This window comes from Lissotriton helveticus, chromosome 2_1, assembly GCF_964261635.1.
Source record: "Lissotriton helveticus chromosome 2_1, aLisHel1.1, whole genome shotgun sequence".
Taxonomy (NCBI): Eukaryota; Metazoa; Chordata; class Amphibia; order Caudata; family Salamandridae; genus Lissotriton; species Lissotriton helveticus.
The window spans coordinates 943154568-943171268 of NC_136059.1; the positions used below are offsets into that span (position 1 = coordinate 943154568).

Below are 16701 nucleotides of genomic sequence, written 5' to 3' on the forward strand. Positions count from 1 at the left end.
TGCACAGTCCTCCGAAGACTTACCGGGCTTGAGTAGAGATACAATCACTGCTTCAGACATTGAGGGCGGCATACTGCCAGTGACGCACATGTCGTCAAAAAGTATAGTCAATTGTGGAAGCAATAAATCTAAGAATGCCCTATAGAATGAGACAGTGAGATGATCTGACCCCGGAGCACTCCCATCTCTCATAATGATTAAGGCGAGAAGAATTTCTCTACGGGTCTCATGAGGAATTCACGATGTGTATTAGAGAGCTACGGGAGATGTATGTGCGACAAGTAGTCAAAGATATCGTCATCTGTGGCCACGTTCCTGGAGGCATATAGTTCGATGTAATAATGTCGGAAACTATCAGCCACTTCTGTAACCTCAGTAAATAGCACACCCTCAGCTGATCTAACCTCCACCGTCTGCAATGTGTCCCTGCGCTGCCGAAGTAATTGTGCTAAAACGGACCCCGGCCTCTCACCCTCACCATACACCCTGGCAATGGCATATCTACCCAAGTGCTTGATCTCGTTGTTGGCCAAAGTATGATATTCTCCCAGCAACTCTGCAAGTTCCCTCTGAACCAAGTCATCCGCATCCGTCAACAGGCAGCGCTCTAGAATCTTGATTCTACCCTCCAAGTCTGCTAGGCAATTACGGATAGATCGGAGGTCCCCCGAGTGCTTTTCTATAGTGATCCCCCAAAGGAAAATACAACTGTTATTTGAGCATCATTCAATAATGAAAACTTCAACTTCAAGCCATTAGAAAACCTCATTTATATGAATGAGAGTATTATGAAAGGGGATGACATCACATGCCACACGTTTGCTTAGGTCTTGCCACGATACTGAATTGAGGGCCTGGCGTACAAAGCCTTTTTGAGTTCACAAATTAATCAATCAATGAACAACATTTATAAAGCGCAACATTGTCATCCCTAGGGGTATCTGTGCACTTTCTCCGTCGAAGAGCCAGGTCTTGAGTCTCTTTCTGAAGTCTGCCAGCGTGGGGGATGTACAGAGCTTGAGGGAAAGCTCGTTCCAGGTCATGGCAGCGATGTAAGAGAAGGAGCAGCCACCGCTGCAGGTGCAACAGATGCAGGGCGTGTGCTAGTGCAAGTGAAGAGGAGCGCAGGTGTCTAGAGGGTTGGTGGAAGTTCAGTCGATGGTTGATGTAGACAGGTCCTAGGATGTGTTGGGCTCTTTTAGGCATGCGAGAAGATCTTGAACTGGTATCTCTTCTGGATGGGGAGCCAGTGGACGAGGGGCGATGTGGGTTCGTTTGGGGAGGTCCAGGATGAGTCTGGAGGCGGTGTTCTGTATGGTCTGGAGTCCTCTGAGGAACTGGGTGGAGATGCCTGCATAGAGAATGCTGAAGCAGTCGGGGCAGCTGGTTACGAATACCTGAGTGACAGTCTTTCTTGTGCTGCTTGGGATCCACCTGAGGATCCTGTGAAGCATGCTAAGTGTGTGAAAGCAGGAGGAGGCGACTGTTATGACCTGTTGTTTCAAGGTTAGTTGGTTGTCAAGGATGATTCTGAGGTTGCGTGCATGGTCGGTCGGTGTGGGTGTAGGTCTGAGTTCTGCAGGCCACCAGCCATGGTTCCATGCAGAGGTGTTCTTACTGAAGATCAGTACTTCAGTTTTGTCAAAATTGAGTTGAGGCAGTTCTGTCTCATCCATTTGGCTATGTTGGTCATGGTGTTGCAGAAGTTGGTGTTGGTGTTGGTGTTGGAGGGCTCCTCGGTGAAGGAGAGAATCAGTTGAGTGTTGTCTGCCTTAGAGATTATGTTGAGTCCATGGAATCTGAAGTCGTCTGCGGGAGGGTCATGCAGATGTTGAACATGGTGGAGCTGAGGGATGATCCTTGTGGTATGCCGCATATGATGTCTTTGGGAGCACTGGTGAAGTGAAGCAGTCCGATGCTCTCTGTGTGTCCTGTAAGGAAGGAGGCAATCCAAATGAGGACATCTTGCTGTATGCCTATGTTGTAGAGTCTGGTGATGAGGGTGCTGTGGGGGACGGTGTCGAACACCGCAGAGACGTCAAGGAGGATCAGGGCCACTATTTTTCCAATGTCAAGGTTATGTCAACTGTGGCTGCAAGCAGAGCGTTCTCAGTGCTGTGGTTGGCACAGAATTCTGATTGTGAGGTGCTTGTTGGTGGTTTTGTTCCAGGAATTTGGTGAGCTGTTGGCTGATGGCTTTGTGGAGTACTTCGGCCGGAAAGGGTAGCAGGAGAATGGGATGATCATTTTTGAGATTACATGGTTCTGCAGAGCCTTTCTTTATGAGGGGTATGACATCTGTGTGTTTTTCCATCTGTCCGGGAAGGTTGCTGTGGAAATGGTAGTGTTGAGGATGCTGGTGTGTTGGTGCTACTTGGGTTCGTTGCGAGGTTGTAGGGGTGGTGGGGGCGGGCTTGGTGGGTGCCCCGGAGTGGATGGAAGACATGATGGCTGAGGTGGTCATGATGGTGAGAGGAGACCAGGTGGTAATGGTTTGGCTGATGTTCACTGGTTGGTTGAGGTCGTTGGGGTTGACGGTGGGGGGTTGACAGTTGAAATTGTTGTAGATGTTGGTGATCTTGCTGTGGACGGAGTCTGAGAGGGTGTTGTAGAGTTCTTGGGAGGGGTGGATGGTCTTCCCTTTGGCTGTTGGGTTGGAGAATTCTTTGACTATTTTGAAGCGTTACTTGGTGTGGTTGGCCGCGGAGTTGATGCAGATGTTGATGGCCGCTTTCTCAGCTTCCTTGATGTGCCGGTTATAATGACTGAGGGCTGTTTTGTGAGCTGCTGTGTTGGCGGAATTCAAATGGGACGCCATCTTTTCTCCAGTTGGTAGCAGTTGTGTTTGGTGGTCCTTTGTTCTGGGGTGTACCAACTGGCATGTTTGGAGGTTTTTGAAGGTTTCAGTATGGCTACTGTCGGCGCTGTAGGTGATCAAGGTGGATCGGCCTGGTCGAATTCTGTTGAGTTCTCAGGTTGGTAGGTGATGAGAGCTAGTGACTACTGGGTTTCGTTGACCTTCCTCCAGGTGCCGGGGGGGTGGAGAGGATCTGATGCCCGGTGATGGTGTTCTGGACGTCGGTGATGGTGAAGTGTACGATGGTGTGATCAGTCAAGGTGAGTTCTGTGCTGTGGCAGAATTTGATTCTGTCGCTGGAGGTGAAAATGGGGTTTGAAAATGGGGTTGAGTGCGTGTCCAGCTTTGTGAGTGGGTTCAGTGACCAGTTGGGTGAGGCCGATGTTCTCCAGGAAGGCGACAGAGTTGGCGTAGTTGGGGTCGTCAATGTGGAAGTTGAGGTCGCTGAGTAGTGGTGAGAGTCGATTGCTAGGGGAGCGATGAGGATGAGATCATGGTCTATAGACTATAAAGGTGTTGTATTGCTTGTGGAAGATTTACCCATAATTTTTTTCTTTCCTCTACAGAGAGCCAGTGACATTAAAGGTTTAAGCAAGAACCATGTTTTTAGGACTTTCACTGTTGCTTCCCTCACACCGAATACGAGCTGCATTCGATTTTTAACATAGCATGAATATTATATATCAATTACTGGTGATTTTCATTGAAAGTTATTTTTTTTTAAATCCTTGTGAAACCTTCTTGAAGATGCTAATTTAGTTCTGGCCCAAGCAGTAACACGAGGCTGCCCATAAGATAGTTCTAACCATTGGCCTCAAAGGAGCTCTTGTTCTTGGATTACTAGCTATTTCCCAGAAGGTGGTAGACACTTCCACTTCTTACTGACTCCGCTTTTTAGCATAAAATATATTGAAATATATTACTACAGATTTTCTCCACCGAAGTTTCTAAGTGACATGAAAAAGACAACACGTGCAAAGCATGAGTTGTCTTTCAGTCACTACCATAAGGTTAAAAACATTCCCATTTTTCAGCTGCTGATCTGCAATTTTATGTTGTATATGGGTTCCCAAACTGTCCAGTAATGTTAACGGCTTTTTTGAAATGTCATATTGTAATAAAAGAAATAAGCATGGACTGAAGGAGACTGGCTACTATTCTATTGTTTTTTATATAAACTTAAAAGGGCGTAAATATTATGTAACAATTATTAGAGGTTGACACAATTTGGATCCAGCACGAGTTTCCAGGCAATATTTAAATGTGTTTGCTGGTGCTAACAGGTGTGGTTTTCTCTCTGTGTCTACATCTAATGGAACGCCATAAAATTCCTGGATTACCGATATGGTCATTCACTTTTGGATTTCACCAGGTTCCTTATTTCAGATTGGAGGAGGGTGGACACACACTGCCTCACATCCCAAAAATATCAAAGAACTTGATATCAAAAGCTAAGAAGAGAGCCACAAAGGAGCACTTCTGGAAGCACATCAGATACAAGACACAGAAAAAGTCAGAAGACCAATATGTATCACAACTTTCAACATTGCATCGGACTGTGTCACCAAAATAGTTTTAAAAACTTTTGGCATACCCTAAACAGTGGAAAGCTTGACATCCCTAAATCCATGTTCTAGTCGCAGCACGCCTCAATCCGCAGTGGATTGAGAGGACTCCAATGATGAAGCATGCCACCTAGGGGAAACCCTAGTGGGTGAGGGGACTCTAGAAAATAATTGTTCTTTGTGAAAAAGGATTTTCATACATGTTCAGTGAAAACCCTGTTTTTCCCCATGGTTAGGTTTTTATTCTGGTATACCAGATTTTGTGCTATACTTCATTCAGTTAGGAGGGTGAACCTAACTTCAACCTCTATCTCCCCCCATCTTTTGATTGCACCACAACCATAACTACATGCAGCAAGCGCATTCAATCTGTGTGCATTGTTTAGTACTGCAGCCTTTCTGTAGCATACCAGAGTGTGTTATTCTAAGAACGCACACTGCCAGCATACACACATTACCATGAGTGCACTGTACCATACTTCACCCTTTGTGCAGTGTACTTCTTGTGAGCACACATGGACTCAACAGGTTTCCATAATGCACACCCTTCACACCTACCTAATGTAGGCCATGGGTGAGTTAACCACACAGCAGCAGAACTTTTTAAAGGGGGAGTGAGCCTCCAGTGACACAGGCTAAAAACGTCCTGTTCACTACTAAAGATGACTACATAGTATGCTGCCAACACTATGCTGTGTTGCTTAACTTCTGGTGAAAGCGGCAGCCTTCCACCACTATGAGGGCAGTGCTTTGGGCGCCACTCCTGTGTAACAAGACAAGCCTATGTCGTGGTGCACATGCATGATTCGTGTCCGCCTATGACAAAAAATCAGCTTTAAGGATCCAAACAGCATAGTTGGGCACTCAGGGCAGGAGAACACGTCTCTTACCATGCAGAGGACTTTGTGATCTGTCTGTCTTTTAAACTGATAGTCAAATTATGTTGTTGATGGGACAGAAAACAGGTTCAGTCATTCACCCCCAATGTGGGTGGAGGTGATTGATTTTGGTGAGCCTTTTCAAGTTCTTGTTGGAGTGTTTAGAACTCAGTTGTATTCACTATCACCATTTGCTGTGGAAAAACATTAACATAGCCATTATACAGGTTGTGGCGCTTCAGACGTCTTCTAAGCACTTGGCCTACTGAGATGAACTTGCAATCCAACAGTACTGATGCCATCACCCTGATAAAGGTAAACGTTAGCTCCTCTACAACCCATGGTGACTGAATTGTCCCTAATCCCTGGTCTACAAAGCACCTCAGCAGTGTGCCGAAGGAGAAAACTAGGTGCTCATACCTGATAGAGTGACTACACCGCTATGCAACTGGGAGTGAATTGCCCAGATCAGGTGGTGGGAATAGTTTGAAAAGCCTTCTGCCGCTCCACTTTAAGAATGACACCTGATTTCCTGACATTATTGCCAGGAACTGTACAGTTACGGAAATAAGACATCAGTACTCAGAAAGAATCTCAGAATTGCATAAACACAGGTACGTTTTACTAGTAAGTGACAAGTCTTCAGTTTATAACAGTGCACCTCTGCAAGAAAGCTACCACTTTCAGTTAGAATGAACTATAATTTACAATGACTTAATGAGTCTTTCTTGAACTTCCAAGGAGATAATCAGAGAAGCTGCTGAGTAAAGCCCACTCTGCCAACTGGGTCTTAGGTAGTAAAAATAAAGAGGGATGGAAAATTTGCAATATCAAAACTAATGCAAGACCTTCAAGATCTATTAACCGAAAGATGGTAAGGAAATCTTAGCTAAAACTATTATCATCATGTACTCCGGTGGTGAAAAAATATAATATTCGCCCTTATAGACCTGCATTGTGTTTTCTCTAAATGTTCCTGGATTTGGAGATCTGTTCTTCTGTATCACACTTTCTCAAATGTGCTGTGCAATAGCAAAAAAGATTACTGTTTTAATATTATGTATGTATTTGCTGCTTTTATGATGAAATATTTATAATCAAATTACCTATTTTGATTGATTGATCATCATCTACTAATTTTGGATCACTATGCACATATTGAAGTGTTTCTACCTATTGACCTGATTGAAGCCTGGAGTTAATAATTTTTTATTTTTTTTTGCTTAATTGAGATTATTTTTTATTTATGGAGGGTAGGGGTCCCAACGGAAACCTGCCGATTGTCTTATGATAACAAAGACTACATTGGTGGGGAACTAAAAAGAACACTGGATACATTTCAGGGGTCTCTACTTCATCCCTTGGCCACCCTAAATACGGGAACAGATGAGACACTTATTACAGACCAGCTCATGAATACTCTGCATTAAAGGTGAGTGACATTAGCACTCGCACCCTTTTTAGGTATCGCCTGTGTAAGCGCATTTACTAGTGCATGTGCTCTTGCTTGCAAGAGGGGAAGTATTATACAAGGGGCTTGTAGCACGCCCATTGCTTACCATTTGTAGGCTTCATTGTAACTCTCATTTGCTGCCTTCAAATTGGCAGCACAAGCCAGCTTCATCTCCTCTTTTTTTGGCAGAAGAACAGACCAAGTTCTAATTGCTTCATCTGGATTAGGTTCCCATTTTTTTCTATTCTTTCTTCTTTCCCTGCCATCCTTGTCCATGTGGCTTCTTCTCCCTCTCACCTCCATTGTTGATGTTGCTTATTCCCCTTCCACCTACCTCCAGGTTGCTTATTCCCCTCCCGCCCTACTATCCATGTGGTTTATTCCCCTCCCACACCCAATCTGTCTTGCTTATTAACCTCCTGGCCCGTCCATGTTGCTTATTCCCCTCCCACCGCACCTGTCTGTGTTGCTTATTTCCCTCCCAGCCATGTTGCTTATTCCCCTCCCCTCTGCCATGCTGCTTATTCCCAACCCACTCCCGTAGCCGTCTCTGTTGATTATTCCCCTCCACAACTGCCATAAGGAAAACTTTTTTTAAAGCAACATGAGAGGGCCAGCGTTGGTTGGCTCTTTTTTTTACAGTCCTGTCCTCCCCCCAACCCCCTACCGTTGTCCAACCCCACCCTACTGACAAAGCCAACAGCTCTCCCACAGGTGAGATCTATTGGCTTTGCCAATGCTTGTTCAATGGACATTCACTAAAATGTCCCCTTAGCTTAGCCTCATTGCCCTTTTTGTTGGGATACTTTTCACTACTGGTAGATATTGCACCAAGGCCCAGATCTACCTCAAGCATAACCATTCTAAAATAGCGATTTTTTCTGAATTGGTATCAGTATTCTAAATGTATGAAATGTTTATTTCTTGATCTGCGATTCCGAGTGGGTCGAAAATCGAACTACCTATGTATATTAATGAGGAAGGTTGCAATTTGCAACGCATTAGGAATCGCGGTCATCATAGGGATGGTAGCCTGCTGAAGTGAGCAGACCACCATGTCTCTTATAGCTTTTTAATTAAAAAATGTTTTTTTTACGTGTAGCCCTGTTTCTTTAAACAAAAACGGGATGCATTTAAAAATAAAATAGTAAAAGTTTGAAGATTATTTTTTTAGGAGTAGGTAGTGGTCTGGTTCAAGACCAGAAAAATAAATGTAAATCAACAAATAGTGCTGAGCTAATAATATTTGAATCTCAAAAACACTATTCTTATTTTACTTACCAGTCCAATACACACCATAGTTCCTCCATGTTGTTCTGCAGAATGGTTCCAGTCAATCCAATGCGAACTTTACACTTTAAATCTTTCATGACCTGCGTCACCTGAGCCTTCGGATTCTTGATCCTATGTACTTCATCCACAATCACCGCAGACCACTCTATGCTTTGGAGAAACAGAAGAAAGCAAATATTAGATATCACCACCAAAATTTAGGACCACTTGAACACTTCCATACCACAACTGTTATTGGCAATTGTGCCAAGCGGGCAGAGAATTGCTGAGGGCATGTGAATGAAGCTTTCACTCCTGCTTCCAGTGAAGCACCTCTCGAATGTGAGTAACTTGATGTGCTATCGCCTGTGCTATGCCTGCCTTTGAGAATCTTGCCATGTTGTTATGTTTGCTATTGCATACTGTTGCAAGTATTGAAGTGAATCCTGTAGTTCTCAACTGTGATCTTAGCACTTAGGCAGAGGGTCATAAACACTGTTGTCAAGAGACAAGCCTGATAGCACTTGGCTTAAATTTGGGCTGAGGGGAAGTTAGGACTTTGCATGCTGATCGAAAATATTAAAAAACACAAGAGCAAAATACACCAAAAGAGACGGAACAATGGAGTGGTGGGAAAGGAAAAGAATAAGAAAGAACAAAAAAGAGAGAGTGGAAAGGGGAAATAAGGGTAAATCGAAGAGGACGAGAATGAGTTGAATGGAAAGAACTAGAATAAGAAAGCGGGAAAAAGCACAAAAAGGAGATTGTCAATCACAGATGCGATGAAATGAGAAGAGGGTGTTAGGAAACATGGTAGACGTGTGATAATGAGGAAAAACTAGTGTGTCAGAGAAACTGAAAGAGATGAATGTAATATGAGGATAGAGGTGGAGTTACAAGGGAAATTGGGAGAGGGAAGAGAACAGGATGGGGAGGAAAGAGTACAGGGAAAGTTAGAAATGAGAATGTCAGAGAAAGAGGATAGCAGTGAAAAGGGGGACCTAAACATGTTGGTGAGGGCTTGATGTGCTGAAAGAATGAGAAATCGAGTGATATAAGTGAAGGAGAAGTTTTATTAAATAATGAAGCTAGAGATGGGAGGTAGAGTCAGAAACGAGAAATAAGATCAATAGGACCGGTCACAAGGGGTTATGGTGTATTGCCAATGTATCTTTCAGCAGGACAAAGGCAACAGTTCTGCTCACAGTTAAATTGTATATGCTCACAGCCCTATGTCTGTGCCCAGTGATCCCTTCTCATCACAGAGAATTTCTCCTTTTCGAGCTCTTGTAACTATGTGCTTCACCCCACCAGAATATAGAGCCTGGTTCCATCCCTACCAGATAGAGATAATAACCATAGTTAAAATGTACTTCGCAGGGACAGGCAAGAAGTTTAGAAAAGTATCAGTATAGGAAGGTTTGGAACTCCATTCACCTCTCCAAAGAGACATGTAATGCCTTTTTTAAAGTGTACATATAAATAGAAATTGTATGCTTATGTAATAGTCTGTTATAACTCTAAATTTGTATGTTTTGCTGTAAGTTATTTAGATGCTTTACTTTGCCCTAGTTTTGATACAGTTTTGCAAAATGTGACAATGAGGTAGTTTGCATGGAAATGTGTGCACATTTAGGGGTTACGTAAAGTATGGCATAGCGGGAAAAGCTATTAAAGAGGCATGAAACTGCTGCTGACACCACAAGGCCTGTAGAGGTACCATCTTATAGTTGACTAGCTGTGAAACATTCAGCAGGCCAAGGCACAATCAGCAACACAAACTTATTTTAATAATACCATTTCTTTGAGCATTGCTTTCTTAATTGATCTGAACTCCTCACACACTATGGGACACGTTGAGAATTATAGTTTTAGCAGCACCTCAGAACATATAAGCAGCATCCTGGTTTGCCTTTTGGCTAGGTTCGCACCACATTGTTTGCACCACATAAATATTACATACATACACACATTTGAGTAGTACACATAAATCTTGAAGTACTCTGGCAAACTACTATTATTTGTACACAAATGTCATGAAGAAAATAAAATAATTCCAGATTTACAATTATACTATAATATCATAAGTTCTGAAGATATTTTATTTTCTTGCACACACATTTTTAGGGTCTAATAATTTGCGAGAGATCAGTGAGAGATAGATTAGCAAGAGCTGCACCTTCTGTGGCACAGATATCAGTCTTTTGTTCATCCGGTGTTTTTAAATCACACACAATTTTATGAAAGGCACAGGTATGAATTGTTGATACAGAGAGTGAACACGTTACTTACCCTGTAAGCATCTGTTTGTGGCATGTACTGCTGTAGATTCATATACTCTGCATACTCCTACCATTTAGTCTTGAGTCCGGAGTTGTGCATGTTGTTTTTCTGTGAAGGAGTCTTTTGAGTCACGACATCGAGTGACTCCTCTCAGTGATATTGCGCATGGGCATCGACTCCATTGTTAGACTGTTTTTCCCGCTGGCGGGAGAGAAAGGAGTGTAAAGTATGTGTAAGCAATGCGATGACCATACTAAAAGTAAATTTATAATGTAACTGCAACGGCCACAGGCATGCGGGAAGGGGGAGGGCACATATGAATCTACAGCACTACATGCCACGAACAGATGCATACAGGGTAAGTAACATATTCTGTTGAATGGCATATGTGTCTGTAGATTCACATGCTCCGCATGGACTGTAAAGCAGTCCCTCCTTAGAAGCGATGGGTGTTGCAGTGGTTTGGAAAAGAGTGCGTAGCGCGGCCTGTCCTACTTAAGCTTGTTAGGGTGCGAAAATATCCACACAATAGTGGTTAGTAAAAGTGTGTGGTGTGGACCATGTAGCTGGCTTAAAAATTTTAGCTATGAGGATGTTTCCTAAAAAGGCCATGTTTGATCCCTTTTTGCAAGTAGAGTGTGCTCTGGGAGGAATAGGTAAAAGTCTTTGTGCCTTAAGGTAGGAAGTTTGAATGCATTTGACTATTTATCTGGCTATGCCTTATTTGGATATTGGGTTTTCTTTATGAGGTGGTGAAAAGGTGACAAAGAGTTGTTTAGATTTTCTGAAAGGTTTTGTTTAACCTATGTAGAACATGAGAGCTGTTTTGACATCTTGTGTATGTAGAGCTCTTTCCGCAAACCAATTTGATTGAGGGGAAAAAAACTGGCAACTCAATGGACAGGTTGAGGTGAAATTGAGAAACTACTGTAGGCCGAAACTTTGGGCTGGTACTAAGAACCGCTTTGCCTTTATGTACTTGAAAGAAAGGTTCTTGTAAGGTTAAAGTATGGAGTTCAATAACACACCTGAGTGAGGAAATGGCAACTAAGAATGTCACTTTCCATGAAAGAAACTGAATGGGGCATTAATTAAGGGGCTCAAATGGGGAGCCCATGAGTCTGGTGAGAACGATGTTAAGGTTCCAGGAGGGTGCCGGAGGAACCTATGGTGAAATAACTCATTTGAGTCCTTCCCTGAAAGCTTTGATGGCTGGAATTTGGAAAAGTGAGAGATGCTGTCTATTTTAGAGGTAAGCAGCAATTGCAGTGAAGTGTAACCTTATGGAAGTGTATACTAAATTTGCATAGAATAAATGAACCAGGTATCCAACAATGTCCTGCACTGTGGCTTTTAGAGGATCAATGTGTTTGGATTAACAGTAGGAAACAAACTGCTTCCATCTTGCTGAATAACAGCCTCTAGTGGTGGGTTTGCATGTTTCCTTGAGAATATCCATACATTCTGGTGGTAAGTCAAGGTAGCCAAACTCCAAGACCTCGGGAGCCATATTACTATGTTGAGAGTTTTCGGGTGTGGGTGCCTGACTGGTGCTTGATGTTGAGTGAGCAGGTGAGGCCTGTTGGGGTGCTTGATGTGTGGATGAGAGAGAGGTCTAATAGTGTTGAGAACCAAGGTTGATGCGCCCATGTGGGAAATACCAGGATCATTGTAAGAGAAGATTGCTTGAGCTTCCGAACCAGCAAAGGAAGAAGTGAGAGAGGAGGAAAAGCGTAGGCAAATATCCATGACCAACTTATCCATACCATGAGGGGACCCGTCCTATATACCCTGCTGTGGTAGTTAACGGCTGAGGAGCGTGAGGAAAGGATGGAGGTGGTGGAGAAGGTGTTGGAGGGGGAGGTGGCGTAGGAAGTGGTTGATAAGAAGGGCTAGTAGTGTTGTCTTTTGTTTTCTTCTTGAGGTGGAGAACATATAGTGCCTCCTCAAATGTCAATTTCCATTTTAGAGGTGGTCGTGAGGAAGGTGAAGAAATAATGCAACAAGTGCAGAATTTAATTTTGATTTTCCTCTGGTGAATGTCCATCTTTTCTAAGATGGATTGAACAGGAGACGTGAAAGCAGATGAAGGTTTTGAGTCTTTTGGCTCCTAAGGTTTTGGTACCAAGGTTTTCGGCTCGGAAGTGTGATGCTTGGTTGGTGCCGAGGGAGATGGGGTCGTCTGCCGAATCAGTACCAGCATGTTCTTGGTCCGAAGAGGTCAATGCCAAAGGCTTGGCCTCAATAGTAATCTTCCGCGTCGAGCCCGAGGGCGGAGCGTCTGAAGCAGTTTTTCAGATCCACTCATGACCAGAAAGCAGTGGTGGTTCAGCGACCTCTAATATTGGGAGTGCCAAAAAGTTTTTGGTCTGCTTTGATGGAGCAGCAGAGGCTTGGGTCACAGTACTCACACACTGGGGGGATGGGGATGGGAGTTCCTGCATCTCCATGTCTACCCCCACATCAGAGCCGGAGTTTTCATCGATCAAGAAAGCCTCCTCTTTCTCAACGGTCATCTCCTCTTGGGTCTGTTCTTTGCCGAAAATGTAAGGAGTGTCATCTGTGGTCTTGCAAGACATTTCCAGCCAACGCGCCCTTAAAACTAGAAGGGTTTTCTTGGATCTAAAGGACTTACACATGTCGCAGTCGGGTTCCTTGTGGCCCGGCGAAAGGCACAGGTTGCACACGAGGTGTTGGTCGATGTGCAGAAATTTTGCGTTAATCACAAGCAACACATTCTTGGATGGAGCTGGTAAGTCGCTGAAAGTAAGTCCAAAATGGTGATGCCCCGAAGGGCGATCGGACGGGCGAATTAGAAATGACGAGCTGTTGAAAGAAAGCAATGAAAGTGCATACTGTTGGACTTGGCCCTTCTGGCAGGTTCACCCCTAAACTTTTTGCTTTGTACTTGTGAATTGGTGGTAGTGATTTTTGGGTTCTGCGCACTTTCACTGTGTCCCAGTGGAAAGTGTGTGCGCACTTTGAGTGCATGTGGTGAGATAGGCCTGCCCTCCCATAGGAATGCATGGGGAATGTATGGGTCCCTGGTAGTTCCTGATGTGTGGGGTGTACAGGCTCGAGTCTGTTATGTGCGGACTCGTGTGATTGAATGCTTCGCAATGATGTATGTGGCATGATTGTGTCGTGTGCGGAAGTACCACTTCTAGACATGGCTATGTGTGTGCTGTGAAGGTGCTGGCGTGCGATTGGCTGGAGCTGGCTGGGATGCCAGGCTCCATGAGTCATGATGAGTCTGCCCGGTGGTGAGAGTGGAGATTAGCATGCTGATGGCTGGGGAGGAGTGCACCTGGTTCCTGATGGGGCTGGGCTTTCCCCACACAATGCTGGCTCCGCCCCCTGTGGTGCATCTAATGACCCTAGCCCTGCCAGTGAATAGAGTGAGGGGATGGGCCATCAAGGGTGCTCCAAGACCCGCTGCGACTGGTCTCCCCCCCACCCTGCACCTACAAACAAAGGATTTCATAGTATAAAAATGGGGCTGTGTACCCACAGAAGTTGTTCTTTTCCAGGATCCTGCCTGAGGGGGCTGCTGCTGTTGCTGGGCCAGAGGACCGCCACTTGGAGTGTCCCCCTGCCTGGAGACCCAGTGAGCTGGCTCTGGGCCCATCCTTGCCCCCTGCCTACCTGAAATACTTCATTGCTGGACTTTTTGGGTCTCTGTAGCCCTGGGGAGCGCTCTCCCTTGTCCCCAGCACTGGGAGCGCTTTATTTGTGCCTTTTAGCGCTGTGATCACTTTTCCCTGTCTACCTAGCGCTGAGAGCGCTTTTCTTTACCTATAGCGCTTGGGAGTGCTTTGCCTGCCCTAGCGAGTGCCCACCTCGCTTATTTGTAATTAATTTGCCCCCTGGCAGGTGCCCACCCTTCCAGGGACCTTGCCGCTATTTTTTGGTGGCCCCCATAGCGAGAGCCCACCTCGCTTTATAGTTAAAATTACCCCCGGATTGCCACTACAAGACAAGCTTCCCTCGGGCCGCCGCTCTGCCCACGGCGACCCGGAAGCACCTCGCTGACCGGCCAATCGCAGCGCGGCCCCGGGAAGAAGGAGCGGAAGTCCCGCCCCGCAGCCAGAAGCAGGAAGCGGCCGTCTCCTCCGGAGCTCCCGATGGAGAGATAGAGCCCCGGGGTGTCCCGCCGAGGAACCTGCCAAGGAGACTGGACGTGTGCCCCGGGCGGAGCACGAAAGAGGAGTTCCCCGCTCGACGGGAGCAGAGCCAGAGGAACCTGCAGAGCCCTGGGTGAGTCCCTTCGTTGTCGAAAGACCCCGGGGCATTTGTTCTTAGAGCCTGCAGGGCTCTTGGGGGCATTCTTGATTGAGTCCACGAAGGGCTCCGGCGGCCATTTGCGGTAGAGGGGGGCGTCGGGGCACATTGCCCTCCTGTCGTGACATTGTTGGGCCAGGGCCCCCGAGGTCCCAACTTCCGGGCACATTTCTTGAGAGCCGGAGCGGCTCAGAGGCATTTCGTTGTCACGAGTCCCCGGAGGGGGGACTCCAACGTAGGGGGCAGTGTGTTTCGAGCCCTGAAAGGCTCCAACGTCGTGCAGGGGCCTTCCTTCTTAGAGCCTGAGAGAAGGCTCCCAGCCCCAGCCCATACTGTTCTTGAGCCCTGAGAGAGGCTCTTGAGTGCCCCCATTGTTGTGTTAAGAGCCTGAGAGGCTCGAGGGGGCATTTGTTTACTTGAGTCCAGCGAGGGGGGGTAGCTCCAGCGACCCCGCATTCTTGCAGGAGCCCAGAGAGGCTCTAGGGGTATTTCGTAGTTTTAGAGCCCAGAGAGGCTCCAGGGCACAGTTTGTTTTGTTCAGAGCCTGGGAGGCTCCCACGTGGCCCCATCTTGTCTACTTCAATTACCCAGCACTTCGTGGGCAGTTGCTACGTTTAGGCCCTGACTTTGGGACACAGGGCGTCTAGCCCCAACAAGGCCAGTTGGCCTAGGGACAGTCACAGGTGGTGACTAATGTGAGTTTGGCGCAATTGTTCTTGTTCTTACACCTCTGAATGTATTGTTGATGCAACATGTGTTTTCCTTCCTTACACCGCTGAATGTATATTTATGCATCATGTGTTATATGCTTACACCCCTACAGGTATTGTGATACTTAGGTGGTTGTTTTTCTCCTAGTGCAGGTGGTGCTAGTGAGGTCCTGGTTACCAGTGATTACTGGTTGTGTGCTACAGTGATTTTACTTTCTATGTTTTATATTCTAAGTGCTATTTCTAAAGGTGTTACTTCTAAAAGTGCTGATTCCTGACAGTGGTCCAGGTGGCCCTGTCTTGTACATATCCCCTGTAAATCCTGCCCGTGCCTGTTGGCACATTGTAAAGTGTATGTGTTTTCATCTAATGTGTTTTGGTGTAATATAAAGGCTATTTTTATATAACCTTGTGTGGAGTTTCCTTTGTGGTGGGCCTGGGTGTTGTTGCTGGGGTGCGTGCGCAAATACTTAACTCACATCGCCTCCGAGTTTAGCCTTGCTGCTCGCGCCACGTTACCTAAAGGGTGAGCAGGGGTTTTTTTGGCGTGTAACTCCCTTGCCCTGACTTAGGAGTGGTGGTCTCTGACTGACTTTGGCGCAAGCCCTGGCCAGCCGGGGATCCCATTTCTAACATTGGCCGCAAGCGGTGAGGATAAGGATTTGTGTTTAAGTTGTACCACAGTGGCAACTGGCCGCACTACAAAACTCTGCATTTTAGATAACCACATTTTTGGGGATTATTGTTTTTGAAGTTCCATTATTTTCTTCTCCTGAAGGTATCATTGTGTAATTGTGTCAAGTACATTTATTCCCCCACCCTGCGCCCAGAGTCGGTACCTGTGTCACGTGTGGTCAGGTTGAGGAATCAGGGGTGGTAGAAACTGCCTTACCAGTCCGAGGGGAGGGTTGTGTGTGAATGAATGGTGTGCGGCACTAGACAAGTGAGTGTGAGTTCTCTGGGGTAGAGAGCTTGCTGAATCCTTTGTGAATTGTGTACTCCTGTGTTAAGCTCATACCCCTATGTTCCCTGTCTAATCTTTTCTCTAGAACGTCCGCCAGAATGGAGCCTGCTTTTGATTTCTGTGATCTGTTTAGATACAGTATGGGAGATTTGGTAAGGTTCTGTGAAGAGAGAGACATAGGGGTGGATGAGTCAGATACTCAGTCCGAACTTAGGAGCAGCCTGATCCTATGGCAAAAGGGTCAATGGGATCTTGCGCGCAAGGAGGAAAGGGCCCGGGCCTCACGCCATGAGGCTGGTGGGCCTGTGGGGAGCCCTGAAGATTCAGAAGAGGAGGGAGAAGATGACAGTACCTGGACGCCAGTAGAGAGTGAAGACCCCATAGGTAGGGAGTCCCTTGCTGGGTCCAGCGGCGGAGGCAGCGCCTCATCCCCTTCCC

General features: G+C 45.9%; 1 protein-coding gene across 1 annotated transcript in view; it reads right to left on the reverse strand.

Annotated features, from left to right (window-relative positions):
- ERCC6L2 (ERCC excision repair 6 like 2) overlaps nucleotides 1-16701 on the reverse strand; it is a 1215137-nt gene that overhangs the window by 836067 nt on the left and 362369 nt on the right. Inside the window, exon 8 of the mRNA XM_078675691.1 lies at nucleotides 8035-8196. Within this exon, the coding sequence (XP_078531817.1) occupies nucleotides 8035-8196 (162 nt within the window). The remainder of the gene's footprint in view (nucleotides 1-8034; nucleotides 8197-16701) is intronic.